The 17,013-nt window shown below is 37.0% G+C and overlaps 2 protein-coding genes across 2 annotated transcripts; one reads left to right on the top strand and one right to left on the bottom strand.

Annotated features, from left to right (window-relative positions):
• Positions 1–861: 861 nt before the first annotated feature.
• On the bottom strand, positions 862–14,607 carry LOC139148183 (N-terminal EF-hand calcium-binding protein 1-like). The gene is made up of 11 exons (XM_070719493.1): positions 14,474–14,607; positions 12,790–12,814; positions 12,455–12,589; positions 10,026–10,123; positions 9,454–9,590; positions 8,975–9,090; positions 5,988–6,109; positions 5,355–5,464; positions 4,791–4,868; positions 3,354–3,445; positions 862–3,076 (listed from the first exon to the last, which is right to left on the bottom strand). Exons 1-11 carry the CDS (start codon positions 14,549–14,551, stop codon positions 3,039–3,041), a joined length of 1,029 nt encoding a protein of 342 aa, XP_070575594.1. The 5' UTR covers positions 14,552–14,607; the 3' UTR covers positions 862–3,038.
• On the top strand, positions 14,564–16,183 carry LOC139148184 (small ribosomal subunit protein uS17m-like). Its single transcript, XM_070719495.1, has 2 exons — positions 14,564–14,785; positions 15,461–16,183. Exons 1-2 carry the CDS (start codon positions 14,666–14,668, stop codon positions 15,791–15,793), a joined length of 453 nt encoding a protein of 150 aa, XP_070575596.1. The 5' UTR covers positions 14,564–14,665; the 3' UTR covers positions 15,794–16,183.
• The last annotated feature ends 830 nt before the right edge of the window (positions 16,184–17,013 follow it).

The following is a 17,013-nucleotide window of genomic DNA, read 5'->3' as shown; positions in this document are numbered from 1 at the left end:
TGAAAAGCCAATAGTCTACCGAGACGACCATGGAACAAAAGGCATGCAAGTGTTGCCACTCTGTCTATATGTTTCTCTGTGGGTAGGCCTATCTTTCAGTTTCTCCTTTCCGCAAGTTCATTTAGTTTTTTTTTCTAAAGACCCTCATTTCATTATATTCACCCTTTTAAAGTCGGAAAACTCTATAAGTGCCGTTCTACAGCAGCGCATGATGTATGTTGAAAATGTTTTGCCTGCCTTCCGAATTGTGACGGTAAAGGTTTTGTTTTTCACCTCATCAACGTCATTATTTGTGTTAAAAATGTCAAATTTTATGGACATGCGAGTTCTGTTATAATGTTATCAGATAATTTATTTGGGCATTTTCGAAAATTGTTCATGTCACGCAAATTATGTGAAACATCCGGAACGAAGCCTATGCTACTGTAGGCCTATGTTATATAGACAAGACAGTGCGTCGCAGCGTATCAACAGGAATAAGAAACCATAGAGTACACAGAATGTTTCATGCATTTGCAATTTTGGATGGATACTGATTTTCTAGGATTAGAGATTTATATCTATCTAAAGATCCCGAATGCATTGACATTTTTATTACTTGATGTTTATATTCTATTTAGTACTTGCTGTTTATATTTTTATTCTCGTATCATATGCATATGTGTACATAAATAAATGTTAATGGTCAGGCCTATTTCTACAGTGAACACATTTAAAGTTCCCCATAATTTGTTCATTACCATGTGATATTCACGCCAGTTGTCATGTTCAGTGACAAAATTCATCCATTTTCACTGAAGAATGGTGCACTAGCAAATCAAATTAAATGGTTCCACTGCACGAGTTCACAAACACTAAACATACATTTTATACGGTAGACAATGTTTATTAAAAATGCAAAGCAATGAAAGTACAGATTTTGAGGCGAGTGAGGGCGCTTCACTGACACCACATCGTCCACATAGCTGCTCTGATACATGTCAAGTTTTCTCACTTCAAAAAAAAAACTCTTTACCAATGAAACTTTATCTGATGAAGTGTGAGTATATGAACATTTGTTCAAGTACTTACACTACTGAGAGAGAATCCACTCTTCTTTTCATTGCAAAGTAAACAAATGAGGCCAAGTTGTTTAAGTAAGTCACATTACTTAGCTAAGCAGTGAGATAACGCTATCGAATGCTCCAATGCACTTTATTCAAATTGCTAATAAAATGCCATACAGATTAGAACCCGAGCATAAACCTCTTTCTTGTACGGCTTTTCAATATGCACTTTATGCAAGCCTGTACTCTATTTCTCTGCAATGAATGTCAGTACAGAAAATTGCTCAGCTATGGTGGAATAGGAGATCCTTCATGGAACTAACACATCAACTGACTATTGAGACCATTTGCAGAAAAATCTTTTACAATAATGAACTCACCAAAACTTCAAGAAGATTTTCTGGAAATCTGTTTGTGTCATGATGCCCTATACCAGTAATTGTAATGTATAGGACTTTCTTGCATTAGTGAAAGCTCACTGGGTTATGTCTTTTTAGCTTAAAGAGCACATTTGTGTACAATTAAGTTTCACTCTAGCTCTGAACATACAAGAAGTAAGGGAAAATTTACTACGATGACATGAGATTTATATGACAAGATGTATAAAGAAACATTTGACTATAAAAATATCGATAAACAACAATGCTGCAACTACAGAGAAAAGTCATGCTTATTTGCATAGAGGCAGTGGAAATATATACAGAACATACTTTAAGATTTCAAGCAGCCAAACTGGACGTGTAGGACTGTTTATACACCACAAATGATAAATACCTTACAATTTCGACACATTTGTAGAAAATGAAAACACACTAGTTTAACCATTAAAGTCTGAAATCATCATAAGAATAGTAAAAAAGGTAGACGGCATATGGTACTCTGAAAAAGAATGTTTGACACTAAGAAACCTTTTTTACTAAATGCTACAGAAATATGCGCTTTCTACTACGACATTGAGAATGCTGTGTCTTTTGCTAAAGGAGGAAAGTTGGCAAGTTTTACTAATATTGACTCCTGCATTTTAGCAAGTTCCTCTTGGTATACCACAAAGTAAATCAAAACTGACAGCCTCTCTGCCTGCCAAAAGATGGTAAAGTCATAGCTGTCTAGGTGAAAGTTACAGTTGTCTGCCCTATGAGCAGACGGAAATAATAATAATAATTGCTACTGTTCAGTTTGCTGAGATGAGAGGCATAGCAAAAACCATCAGGGCAGGTTCAGTTTTGCCTGGACAAACTACATTCTATAGTGACATGCCCTGATAGCTGCTTGTTATTTTTAATGAATTTCCCAAACTGTATGTCAACACAGTTGTGTGTAAAGGGATAGCTGCCACAAACTGAACAGTCTCAAATGACTGACATCTACATCCAATTCTTAGTGGCAGAAGTTTACAAAAAGGAGAAAAATCAAAATATATAGGGATTATTTCATTAGGACAAAAATTCTTTGGTACTGGTACTCTTCAATTAAGCTGTCACACGCAAGGCTGGGCAAATCAAGTCATCCGCTGTGTAGTACCCACCAAAGTTTTGACTCTGAGCACTGACTTTGTCATTCGACCAGTCAACAAGACCAATCAACCCACTTGAATGATAGACAATATTTGCAGCACTTGCAAATTAGACTCCAGGACTGCTAGTCTTGAGTTGATACACGGCCAGGGATCACAAAACTGATAGGATTCGCCCACCCTGGATATATCTTCTCAAGCTATGTACATGTATAGTTAGCTATGACTAAATATTATTTGATGGTCCAATTTTTTTGGTAACATCAATTACACCATTTCAGTCTCCCAGCGGTACATCTCCAAACAGGCTTACAGCAGGGTCCTAAAGTTTTACAGCTTGTTTCCATTAGTAGAAAGACATTGATTACAAAATTGGTAATATTCAGAGATTGCTAATTTTTCCATAATATTGCATAAACTTGACGATGTTTGGAACGGTATGTTCATGTGTAAATCTTCAATTAATTCAAATGCAGTTTTCACTGTTGAGCTTCTCGTTTTTCTTCCAACCATTTTGCTGAAACAAAAAAGAATAAAGCAGATGGGTCAATCTTAGTCCCTAACAGATCAGCTCCTACTAAAACTACACTGTTTGGTGACTGACATCTTCACATGCCTACCATAACCTGTGTACAATAAAACATTATCTTACATGCTGGCTTCAGCATGACCAGAAACTGGCAGTAACACTTAAAATTCATCAAAATAACTTTTAAAGCACCACATAAATGGTCCATGTCAAGTAATTAAGATCCATTTTTCTTCTTTTGCACAGATTCATCATCCAAACTTACCTGGAATATCCATGGTGTTAAGTGCCTCTGGTTTTTCCAAGTAGTCTACATTGTTGTGTTGGAATGTTTTCGAAATTTTCCCTGAAAAGTGACTATGGGAGAAAAGAAAAGAACAATTTTGATGTAGGTATATTACAACAAATCTGATCTGGTGGATATCTTTATCACAAAGCCAACAGCTTAATAAAACCATTTCATACTTTATAGGTAACACACACATATTCTGATGTTTAACGTACATGTAGGGTGCACCTAAGGGAGAGACATTTACAGAGACGTTACAAAGAGAAGGTTCATTGGTCGCATTTCCCGCTTATTTAATTCACTCAACAGTACAAGTATTATTGGCATCTTTGCCAATTCAATGCAACTTTACAAAACAAACATCTTTGCGGTCTTGTCTGTGTGATTTTAATCTTTCTGTCGTATGTTTCTTGTGTGTAGTTTCTTCATTTTCAATTTTGTCTTTAAATAGATTTATATTTTATATTTCTTTTTTTTTTTACTTGTCTGTAAGTGGCTGCCAGCTGGCGCTGTTACGAGAATAAATAAAAAATAAAATAAAAAAATTTGGACTCAAAGTTTTGGAATACCTTGCTGATAAGATGCAAGTTGGATTCTTACGGAGTGAATAAAATTTAAGTCTCATTTTCTTGAAAACGAAAAATTCAATCTTTTCCCGTAGACATTACATGGGGATAAGAGCCACTTTATATTTAAAAGAATCTATAACATTCTGGGTAATTTGCTTCTCGTGCCAAAATTTGCATGGTGACCCGTACTTTTTTATTTTTGATGTTGAAAGAGAATGGTTTAATGCTTTCTTGTGGAAAGTTTGAATGAAAGTTTGAATCTTTCAGTCTTGAGAAGCATACTACAAGTATCTTTATACATTTATCTACACTTCTGCTGTTTGCCACCGGTTTGTGTGCAATGTCACAGGGTCAATTTTGCCATTATTTAGACAGCATGAGTTATGAAAAATGCACTACATAGTGTATTGAACCGTGGCTTTAGTTTATGAAACATGAACACTACCCGGTACAACAAACAATCCCCCAAGACAATGAAAAATAATGAGATCAATGGAGACCCTGTTAATGGTGATTTCTTATCTGCAATAGCACAGTTGACAGTCATATTTCCGCAAGTATAAATTCATGCATTCTGACAAAAACTGAGGAAGATCCATTATAATATGACGCAGTGGTATCTCTCCACCCAAAGAATGCATCTGATGTGATGAGTTGGCAAGCAAATATAGCAATGATTTCTTCAGGCCTAAACATCCACCATCTGAAGATACATGTAACGATTTTTCTGCAGGAGACTCAATTCACATGACAATTTTGTAACATACATGTATGTATTTTGCTGTGACTGTTGTTGCACTCTCTCATTGTAAATTGTGCCATCAAATAGATGTGAGCGGCTCACCTTTTCCATGAGTCGATGGAATCAAATATTTGATACAGGACAAAGTGATTTGTGTCAGAGTATTTCCGGACACTGATACTGCAAAATGAAATGTGATTACAAAACCACAATTAGACCACACATCAATGTGAAAATCATTAAGAAGCCTGTTTACCCTAGCCCAACCTGTCATCTGCGAACAATAATGATTTGCCAAGGTTTTTTTTCTTTCACAGTTTCGAAGTTCTTGGCATCTGATGGAAATAAATCAAAGCAACATTTCAGGAACACATTTTTCAGTTAAATCCTTGTGCATAGATGAAACTGTATGATATGATAGATATTTAATGAGAATAAAACACATCTTATGCATCACTTTCAGTCTAAATAGTTAACTGGTTTTTTGTAAAATTTTGTTGGCACACATTAAAGTAATCAAGTCTATTTTGCATCATACCCTTCGCCTGTCATGTTGGATCGTAAACCATGACATTAAATCATACTGAACACAAAAAAATATAGAAAAACTGTTACTTCGCAGATTTTTTGTTCACCCTGAACTGACAGCAAAAATTAAATCCTTACTTTAAGCAACCATCTTCCTTAGCGAGCGCTTCTATGTATGTAGTGAGACTACTTTTGAATTCCTTGTACTTTTCTTCATCTACATACAAGTTGCGACACACCAGAACAACCTGAGTGAAAAATCATCAAATACAAAATTATTTACACATGATTTTGAGATGTGGCAAGATATCATAGGCACTTAGTGCAAGATGCAAGGTGGATTAGTATTTCTTTATGCAAATTATATTAATGAGCATTGTTTCAGTATTTAAATTTTATGGTAACGATTCCTTTTCAATAGGGAATATTTATGTACCTTGCATCTTGGATGCATAGGGTATATGGGCATCAAATACAAAATTATTCATACGTGATTTGGGATGACGCAAGCTATCACAGGGTATACAGTATGTGTTGGGATTTCACCAAAACTGACCCTTGGGCCCTCATACTTTGGTTCAGTCCTACTATTTTTTATGATGAGGGTGAACTCATTAGAAAGGGTATGGGAATAAAAGTAGTCATTGAACAGATTCCAGAATGACCAAGTGATTCAGAGATTTTGGATTTGAGGTATATTCTTCAGTTAGAAATGCAAATAACACAAAATGTTGACATTGTCTAGTCTTTCAAGCTGAAATTTACACTTACAGTGTTTTCATCATCATCTTCGGCAACAACCTCTTCATCAATGGGGTCAAAGGTCACCTTGTGCTCCAGTTTGTCAACCAGAGACTGAAGACGTTCCACTTGACCTGAGAGTCCGACAAGACCTGAAACCGAAATGTCTTTTGAGTTCTTAATCAACTATGATGAATCATGGAATCTTTTTATGTTGACAAAGCTTGAGAAAGGTTAGGAGTTAGGTCAGATGAGGTGGAAAAAATCACAGAAAATAGAGGCAGCTTGATCGGCATAATCCAAAAATGTAATGCTTATTTTTCAATAAAATGAGGTTATGCATAAACCTTGAATGCAGTAAATGGTATGGCGCGTTTTAGTGAGAATGTTTAATTGTTCACAGCAACACCACTTGCTTAATGCACATATTTCGAGCTATGGCCAGTAGTTGGTAAAAATGCACGTTTCACATTGTTGAAGCTATCGTGCTATGGGCAATTGTATGCCATTGTACATTATAGAACCAAACGTGTAGGACAAACGTGCATGACTAAACACTGTAAAAGTCTGCACGTTAGACATTTTAGACACGTTAGGTCCGTACACATTAGGTTTGCACGATACACGATAGGTTAGCATGATTGGTATGGTAGATTTTGACCGATGTTGAAACCTAAAATGACGTGCACGTTTGACATTTTAGACACTTTAGGTCCGTACGTCTGCACGATACACGATAGGTTTGCACGATTGGCATGATAGATTTTGACCCATGTTGTGAACCTAAAATGACATGCACGTTTGACATTTTAGACACTTTAGGTCCGTACACGCTAGGTCTGCACGATACAAGATAGGTTAGCATGATTGGTATGGTAGATTTTGACCGATGTTGAAAACCTAAAATGACGTGCACGTTTGACATTTTAGACACTTTAGGTCCGTACGTCTGCACGATACACGATAGGTTTGCACGATTGGCATGATAGATTTTGACCGATGTTGAAAACCTAAAATGACATACACGTTAGACATTTTAGACACGTTAGGTCCGTACACGTTAGGTTTGCACGATACACGATAGGTTTGCATGATTGGCATGATAGAAATTGGAGTCAACTTGAGAACCTAAAATGACATACACGTTAGACATTTTAGACACGTTCGGTCCGTACACTTTAGGTTTGCACGATACACGGTAGGTTTGCGCGATTGGCATGATAGAAATTGGAGTCATGTTGAAAACCTAAAATGACATACACGTTAGACATTTTAGACACGTTAGGTCCGTACACGTTAGGTTTGCACGATACACGATAGGTTTGCACGATTGGCATAATAGATTTTGACTCATGTGGAGAAGCTAAAATGACATACATGTTAGACATTTTAGACACGTTAGGTCCGTACACGTTAGGTGTCACGATACACGATAGGTTTGCACGATTGGCATGATAGATTTTGACTCATGTGGAGAACCTAAAATGACATACACGTTAGACATTTTAGACACGTTAGGTCCGTACACGTTAGGTCTGCACGATACAAGATAGGTTTGCACGATTGGCATGATAGAGTTAGACCTTACCGTGTTTGTAGGCCATCACGTGAATCTTGAGACATATCGTATAAGGTGCTGACCTAAGATTTACGGAGCTAAAGTGTCTAAAATGTCTAACATGTATGTCATTTTAGGATGTCCATGAGTCAAAATCTATCATGCTAATCGTGCAAACCTATCCTGTAAGGTGCTGACCACGTTAGGTTTGCACGATACACGATAGGTTTGCACGATTGGCACATAGAGTTTGACTCATGTGGAGAACCTAAAATGACATACACGTTAGACATTTTAGACACGTTAGGTCCGTACACGTTAGGTGTGCACGATACACGATAGGTTTGCACGATTGGCATAATAGATTTTGCAATCATGCAAACCTATCGTGTATCGTGCATACCTAACGTGTAAGGATCTAATGTGTCTAAAATGTCTAAGGTGTATGTCATTTTAGGGTCTCCAGATAAGTTGAATGGTACAGTCATGAGATACACGTTAGACATTTTAGACACGTTAGGTCCGTACACGTTAGGTCGGCAGGTTACACGATAGGTTTGCACGATTGGCATGATAGACTTGACCCATGTTAAGAACCTAAAATGACGTGCACGTTTGACATTTTAGACACTTTAGGTCCGTACGTCTGCACGATACACGATAGTTTTGCACGATTGGCATGATAGATTTTGACCCATGTTGTGAACCTAAAATGACATGCACGTTTGACATTTTAGACACTTTAGGTCCGTACACGTTAGGTCTGCACGATACAAGATAGGTTTGCACGATTGGCATGATAGAGTTAGACCTTACCGTGTTTGTAGGCCATCACGTGAATCTTGAGACAGATCGTTTACAGTCATGATATACACGTTAGACACTTTGGACACGATAGGTGCATACATGTTGGGCGTGCACGATACACGATAGGTTGCATGATTGGCATGATAGAATAGGACTTATTTGTACGCCCTAAAATGCTATACATGTTAGACATAGGTTCTTTAACGTTAGGTCTGCACGATACACGATAGGTTTGCACGTTTGGCATTTTAGGCACGTTAGTTCCGACCTGACATACACGTTAGACATTTTAGAAACGATAGGTGCGGATATGTTGGGTATGCACGATACACGATAGGTTTGCAAGTTTGGCTTTTTTGGTCACGTTAGTTCCGACCTAACATGTCAAACATGCTCTACTAAAATGTAAAATGTCTAAATGAAAAAATCCCGACTTCTGGCCATGGATGCATATTTCATAGAAACTCTCTGTGTTTCACTCTCTCACCTACAGACTATAGTATATGCCCTGGCCTTTCAATAAGGAGGGTGGATCTACACACAGGGCAATGAGAATGAAAGGTTTGCATGAAAGGAGTCAAATTTATGTTGATAAACAAACAGTGAGAGTGGGACTTTGTCTAGTATACTTATTGCTGACTGAAATTCATACTTTCGTAAGGGACACTTGTTTGAGTGGCAAGGGCTTGCTGTCTCTCTCTTCTCTTGATCCATCCTGCTTTGGAAGGAACGATGGCTTCTACATTCTCTGCCTGACTCTTGGTTGGTCTGTGGGAAAGCAATGTAAGCCAATAAAAAATAAGCTTCCTTCAAAGACTCAATAACATTTTCAAATATATAAAATTTTCCCTTTTCACATATTTAACAAGGGATGGCAGCCATTTTGAATTTCAAATATCGGTAAATGATAGGTAATTTGTTTCCCTGGTACCAAACTTTGCACACTGACCCCTGATTTTTATTCTCCATTTGATATGAGAATAGTTGAAAGTTTCAATGAGGACAGTTTGTGCAAAGGTTTAATTCTTGTACTTTCATTATTTCTGTATGTTTTCTCTCTCTCTCTCTCTCTCTCTCTCTATACACATACATACAGTATATATATATGTATGTATATATGTATATACAGACCTGTCTTTGATTGCCTCTTCTTCCATGTGATCAGATGCTGCATCGATTGGATACTGTAGAGCACTAAGCTGATTCACAACTTCTTTCAGTAGAAATCTGGTACTAAACTGTTCATTGAATGAGGCCTCTGGGTAGCTCTAGGAAGAAATACACAAAAAGGAATGAACTGGGAGGCAGGAAAATTTATAAAATAAAGTTGTTTGACAGACAAATTTTCCAGTAGCTTTGCTCCCTGATGTCATTCAGCTCAACTTGTTTCGGAAAAATCTTTATAATCGATCAAAGATGGTATTATATTCTTGAAAGGCATACACCATGGTGTCCCTCCTCCCAACACAGATGGAACATGCCTAATATTGGTCTGTGAGTAAACCATGAGCAAAAAATCCTCAATAACTTTTAGATGGTCAGCATTCATCAACCACTGCACACACAACAGAGGTAAATGCAACTTTTAACATGGGAAGGGGTCTCAAATATTTACCAGCATAATGAATAAATGAAGTTAGAGATACAACAAGCCACCCATTTCTTCCAATCTGGAGTGAATGAATATTCAGTGAGCATTTTACCTTGGCAGTGGATTGTAAGGCTTTGGTAACAGACCCCGACACATCCTCCAATGCTGCAAATATTTCCCTGAATGGACCAAGGTGCTGAGAGAAATATGCTGTCGAAGAAAGCAGTATGAAGTTAGAATCTCTTATCAAACTAATAAAGAACTTAGATAATGGTGTTGTAAAGGCAGACTTAAGAATTACAGCTAAGTATTTTGATCTACTTTATCGGATGTCCTCTGTCAATGACCAAAATGTGTCTGGTGTCATATGAGCAAATATTTTGATGTCATCAGAGTGATGTCTGTAGACATGTGACTTATTTCCATCTCTAAGTTTGTACAATAGCGTTGATCGCAATTTCAGCTTTTTTACTAAACAAGCGACCTAGCGGCCAATATAGCTCCGCTGTGTTTATGTACAGAATAACTATTTTTGATACATGTTGATGAGAAGGTGGAAATCTTTGATAGCTCAATGCAGTGGCCAGAAAAAAGTGGCTAAAATAGCTGCAAAATACACAATTGAAGATTTCATCATACTTTGAATATATCACATCAGATCATCCCTAAGAACATGTCAACCAAAGCTATCTGATGAGTAGTTTTTTGAGAGTAAAATTTTTGACCAAACATGGCCACTACAATTGCCCCAAAAAACAAAAATTGCAGATTTCATCATAATTTCAAAAGATTAAATTTGGTTCATCTATAGAAACCTGTATACCATATTTCAAAGCTGTTAGACCAGTACTTTTTGAGAAACAAATTTTTTGACCAAAAATGGAAAAAATTGCCCAAAAAATTCAAATTGCAGATTTCATCATAATTTCAATAAATACTTTTAAGTTCATCTATAGAAACCTGTATACCAAATTTTAAAGCTATAAGATGAGTAGTTTTGGAAATACACATTTTTTGACCAAAAATTGCAAAAATTGCCCCAAAATTACAAAATTGCAGATTTCATCATAATTTCAATAAATATCATGAAGGTGATCTGTAGGAACCTGTATACCAAATTGCAATGCTATCAGATGACAAGTTTTGGAAATACACATTTTTTGACCAAAAATGGCAAAAATTGCCCCAAAAATACAAAATTAAAGATTTCATCATAATTTCAACAAATATCATTCAGTTTATCTGCAGGAACCTGTAAACCAAGTTTCAAAGCTATCAGATGAGTAGTGTTGAAAATACACATTTTTTCACCAAAAATGGCAAAAATTGCCCCAAAATTACAAAATTACAGATTTCATCAGAGATTCAATATATATTACTTAGTTCATCTGTAGAAACCTGTATACCAAATTTCAAAACTATCAGACCAGTACTTTTTGAGAAATACATTTTGTGACTAAAAATGGCAAAAATTGCCTTAAAAATGCAAATTTACATATTTCTCCACAATTTGAACAAATCTGAAAAAGATCATCCCTAGGGACATATGTACCAAATATCAAAGCTATCTGACTGGTAGTTTTGAAGAAGAAGATTTTTAAAGATCTTTTTACCAAAAATGACAAAATTGCCTTAAAAATACAAATATGCAAATTTCACCACGATTTGAACAAATCTGACTGAAGTCACCCTAAGTCAACTGCATATCAAATTTCAAAGCAATCGGACAAGCGGTTTTAGAGAAGAAGATTTTTTTACCAAAAACACCAAAAAATGCCCCAAAAATACAAATATGCAAATTTCACACGATTTGTTCAAACTCAAGTGAGGTTACCCCAAGTGAACTGCACATACAATTTCAAAGCAATCGGACTTGCGGTTTCAGAGGAGAAGGCAATTGTTGACGGACGACGACGGACGACGGACGACGACGACGGACGACGACAGAAAATCAACCTATTTGATAAGCTCCGCGTCGCTGACAGCGGAGCTAATAAAGCTGTACGCACGCGACTTTACAACGCTGCCTAAAAATCGGACAAATTTTGTTGTTGTATGCATGGCTGTTATTGCAGCTTGGAGTCTGAGCCATAAATTCATATGAATATTGAGTGTGACTTTTAGTAGCCATTGTAACATTAGCAGATTTTACTTTCATTGTTTGTGTGGCAAATACGGACAGATATTTATCTATGCATATTAATAAGAGAGAAAACGATGTCATTGCAATCAGAGCTATTCTAGGTTTGTCAATTTAATGGAAACAGGGAACTTCATTCACATTTTTATTCAGAAGGACATTACATCTTGTCACAGTGTGGAGGGACCGTGATCTTGTGAAATATACTTCTGGTACCTCCCCTGACAGTGGCTCCTACAACTGTTTGTTAATATACTGTTATATAACTTTCAGCTTTGTAATGTTTGCCTTGCCAATTAAACCCCCCCCCCCCCCCCCCCCCTGTGCTATGAAACAAAAATGTGATTTTAATCTACATATATCTTAGACCACATGCATTGAAAATTATGGCTCACACTTACCACACAGTTCTCCAGTGTCTATGTTATTGGTGTTGTGAGTGTCAATCTCATGAAACAGTTTCTCCAGTTCCTCCGAGTCCACAACTCCATCAGCAAAGAATGACTTGAATTCTTCTAGCGATAATGCATTATCATCTACATAACAAAAATGATGACTTTGTTTGAGAAGAATAAAAATAATCAAACTCTGTAAACTGTACAATTATTTGCTGCTGACTTTTGAAAAACAAACATTCCCTGAAAAAGTATTTACTATTGTGGAAAAAACTCAAATCTTTACATGACTTTACATAATACAGTAAAGGAAAATGAAGTAATGTAAAATTAACCAGTACCATTTTTATCTGCTCTCCTGAACACCTATGAAAAGATTGAAAACAAGAAATAAGAGAAGTTGATGAAATTATAGTGGCGTGTAACGGTTTAATAGGCAAAGTTTATTGCGATGAGTTTTGGAGATAAAGAGTGGATATTAAACAGCCATGCCTGAGATACAATAATGTTTTTCACGACTTCTCTCTGCTGCGGAAAACTTGCCGAACCATGGGACACTCTGATTGGCCGATTGACATCTGATTGGCCAACAACAGTGCATGATCAATCAGCGCACTACATATAGCCATACGGATGGGGTGACGTTGCTGTCAGTGTAAACTATGGACTGCAGTGCACTGCTTCCATATCACTCTAATATTTTTGTGTAGTTAGTACCTGTATCATATGATTCTGCATTTCTAGGAATTGTTACGATACAATGATTACGAGATATCACTTTGCGTTACGGGCCCCGCCCATCACCGTGCGACAAACTACCAACTGCCGGGAGACCGGACGATTTTTAAAACTGATTTTTTTTGCCAAAATCTTGATGGCACCTGTTGAAAGTGTTGGTACAAAGTCCAAATCTGCAAAAATAATTTGGCTAATTAGCATGATCACAATTTGGCAGCCTCTGGAAAATCAAAGTTTCCAAATTCTTTCCCTGGGAATATTGTAATGAGGAATAATGAGACAATATGACCAAAAATCGGATCAAATATTGTTAAAATGGCTCAAAGATGACTAACTGTACAATAATGAGTCTCGTGAAAGGTGCATTGATAGTTTCCAAATTATTTCTGTGAGAATATTGTATGGGTTGATGAGTCACAGTGAAAGAAAATGGAAGATTGTCCTTAGGCTGACCTTTGTGTTTACAGTATCATGGATACAAGCCATTGTTTCTGGTCAGAGACAGGTGCGCACCAGTGAAAAGCACGTTGTTCAAGTACGGCACTATTGCGAACTTTACTTCCTGCTTTTAAAAAACCGTGGGCGCTAATTTGCGCTGCATAGCTGAGCTATTTTAAAGCACAAAACAAGTAGAAAAATATATAAGGTACAATTTGCCCGCATGGCCATTTCTTCCCTCCTTGAAAATGATGCCAAAAGTCATAGCCGTTTCAAAGTAAAAATTTCGTCAGCAGTTTCTTGGAAGAAAAAAAACCTTTTAGGAAATTTTTGCACTCATCTTGACTTCCTAGTCTTCACAACATTCACTGTGAAATGCAAGTGTTTCCGTTCAGGCGATCTCTCATAGTGACCATTCGCGTGCGAGTAGACGACTTCCAAGATGGCGTCCCGTCTGACATTTGTTGACAAAATGTGTTCGTAAACTTCAAGATTTTCACGTCATTACCTTGTTCATAGACATAAATGTGCACAACTGTTGCATACTTAAGGTGAATTTGTACAATTTACCACTACCTGGGTCCCCCTTTATGCCTTCGATTTCGAGCATTCACTCTTAGAAAACTTGTGTCAGCCCCATTGTAGGGAATAGGAGGGCCTCTCGTCCGGTCACCCTGCGACAAACTACCAACTGCCGTGAGACAGTGGCATACCGGCATATCAAACTTCTTATCATATCTAGAGCAAAGTAGATAGAACCCGGGATAGGACCACAGCGGTTACTCAAATATACACTGTCACAATAATTGAAACTTGTACGACTGGCGCGTCATTATCAACTGTACTCACGTCCAAGAATATTGACATTCCCTTCTCTTGATTGTCTGCCATTTTGTCAGTTTTCAGGTAAGTTGTTACAATACGCATGCGTGATAACCCTTCACTCTAACATACACATGCTGCTCAGTGCTAGGAACTTATCGGCTGCGTTCTCCAAATCTCATTGAAAATCAATTAACTTTCCTCCTTTAGACATTTTAAATGGCACAACAAGTTGTTCCAAAGTTACGGCTCCTTTTAGGCCAAGTGTTCGGTAAGACTGTCGATAGAACGGCAAAAGTGAAGGTGTTGAACTTGGAACTCGACGAGTATGTTATGAAGGTAGGAATGTACTGTACACGTTCTGGTTCTGGGCATATCACTGTGTTCAAGTGTTATATCCATCCCTTCATCAAGGCTTCATATCTGGTGTTCATGGATGCACCCTTGTTGTAAAACGTCTTTTGTTCTCAGAATTCATAGAGGGAAAGGCGTACAAATACCTCTTCTAAGTGTAAATGCATGTGAACGTGAATGAACCAAAATACTTTTCCCTTGTTTTATTTTTAGAATATATCTTAGCAGCACCTTCAATTTTCTTCTCCCTTGACCTCCATGGCATATATGTGCGTGTTGTAGTGCAGTAGCATGGAGGGAAAAAGATTTACCTCAGGCTCCATGGTATTGATAGTATCAAAGTGTCCCTCCCCTTCTGAAGATAATTTTTAAAACAAAGCAATTCACCCTCATCATCATCATCATCATCATCAACATCATCATCGTCATCACCAATGTTCTTTGCCAATGTTTTGTCTGGACAAAGGTAGACTTTACTTCAATCAAACTCAATATACACATTATAAAAGACTCACTGAATATAAAAAATGTCCCAATTTCCCCAGACATTTTACTATAGTTCTCAATTCAAGCAGGAAATGTCGTTTGATGCTGTACTGGTATGCTTTCAGTGTCATACATATACCAAGTACTAAAATGATTCTTTCATGTCTCTTACAGTACTTCAACAAACCCAAAGTGTGCTATGTGCATGTTGATGAAGGCAAGGAACTCAAAGCAGGTGATGTTGTGTTAATACAAGAATTGCCAGTACCAAGATCAAAGCTGATCCACCATTCACTGGAAAAGATTGTCTATGAAGTTGGAAGGACCGTAGATCCTGTGACAGGCAGAAGGTGTACATATTTCTCATATCTTGATGCCGTCAAAGACACTGATGTACAAGGAACTGATGAGACGGCACAGGGCATTAACATGGAACAAATCAGAAAAGACATCAATCAGTTGGAAATGAAAGGAGATAGCCAACTCAATGAAGGAACTCCAGTGTGATGATGAAATGAGTATTTTTAACATAGATATGTATCATCGTATTCACACAAATACTTTCCTCGTACCCTTGATAGGTATGCGATTTACCATGTGTTTGATTGACTCTTGCCAGGAGTGGAAATCAAATGAAAAACTGACAGTAAACACAAAGTTTGCCAGTGTGTATTGTGAATGTTGACATGAACATTTTGTAGTTTTTACCACACTTTCTGATTCAAGCCTTAGCAGAGTTCCTTCCTAACTTAAGACTTTATACCTCAGCATGAAATAAAATGTGTGATGTGAACTTTTTGTTGCTTTGGGTTTACGTTGCTTTCCCACAGCTTGACATACCGTGACTCCCATTTTAGACAAATTCTTTCAAAAATTAAATTACCAGTCCAGAAGTTATGTTTTGTGAGGTGAGCTTCGTACTTTACCAACATGTACTGATAAACAGCTGAGAGATAAGTGATGACAGGTGATGGTGATGTCAATATCATTAAGATATTCAGTAATTCTGCATAATGTACACACTTCTTCAACGTTGTCCATAAACAAAATTACATCACTGGTTGAACACTAGAGGGCGCCACACCGCACGTCCTTGAATTTCAACTCTCCACTTTAAAATGATAATGTGAGGTATGGAATAAAATTTTCCATAATTTTAAACAATAATTGAAATAAATTAACTCCTTGGAAATGCTAATATCCACAATTTTTGAGGGGCGATATTAAACAAATTGATCAAAAATCTGTTTTGGAAGAGTTCACCTGAGAATATTGGGTCTATTGATGTTTTTGCATGAAGTTTACCATTTATAGGATACAGAGCAGCCTGTGGTGCTGTCTTTCCCAGGTTTTAATATGAAGTCTGTGTTTGAATTTTTAAATCTGCTCATAAACTATATGCTTTGTGACAGCTGTGATATTCTATAACCATGTACTGCATGTGTACATATGCTGTGCAATACGCTCTCATTGTGGTAAATTGTAACAGCTAAAGCTGTGACTAAAGAAACAAAAAAGGAATTTGATCAGTTATCCTAACAACCAAATTTTAAACCCAACTATATGAACTCTATCATCAATGCTACTGTCCTCCAAGTAGAGTGTTTAAAATTACCCTCGAAAGAACTGCACACTGGGTGTGGTTTTAATATAATTGATCCAATCTGTGAAGACAGACAGGTTTCTCTAAAGAACAGAAACTTACAAGAAGCTGTAAACTGATGCAG

The sequence above is a fragment of the Ptychodera flava genome, chromosome 13, assembly GCF_041260155.1.
Source record: "Ptychodera flava strain L36383 chromosome 13, AS_Pfla_20210202, whole genome shotgun sequence".
NCBI lineage: Eukaryota > Metazoa > Hemichordata > Enteropneusta > Ptychoderidae > Ptychodera > Ptychodera flava.
Note: the sequence above shows the minus strand (reverse complement) of the source record. Positions and strands in the feature narration are given on the sequence as shown.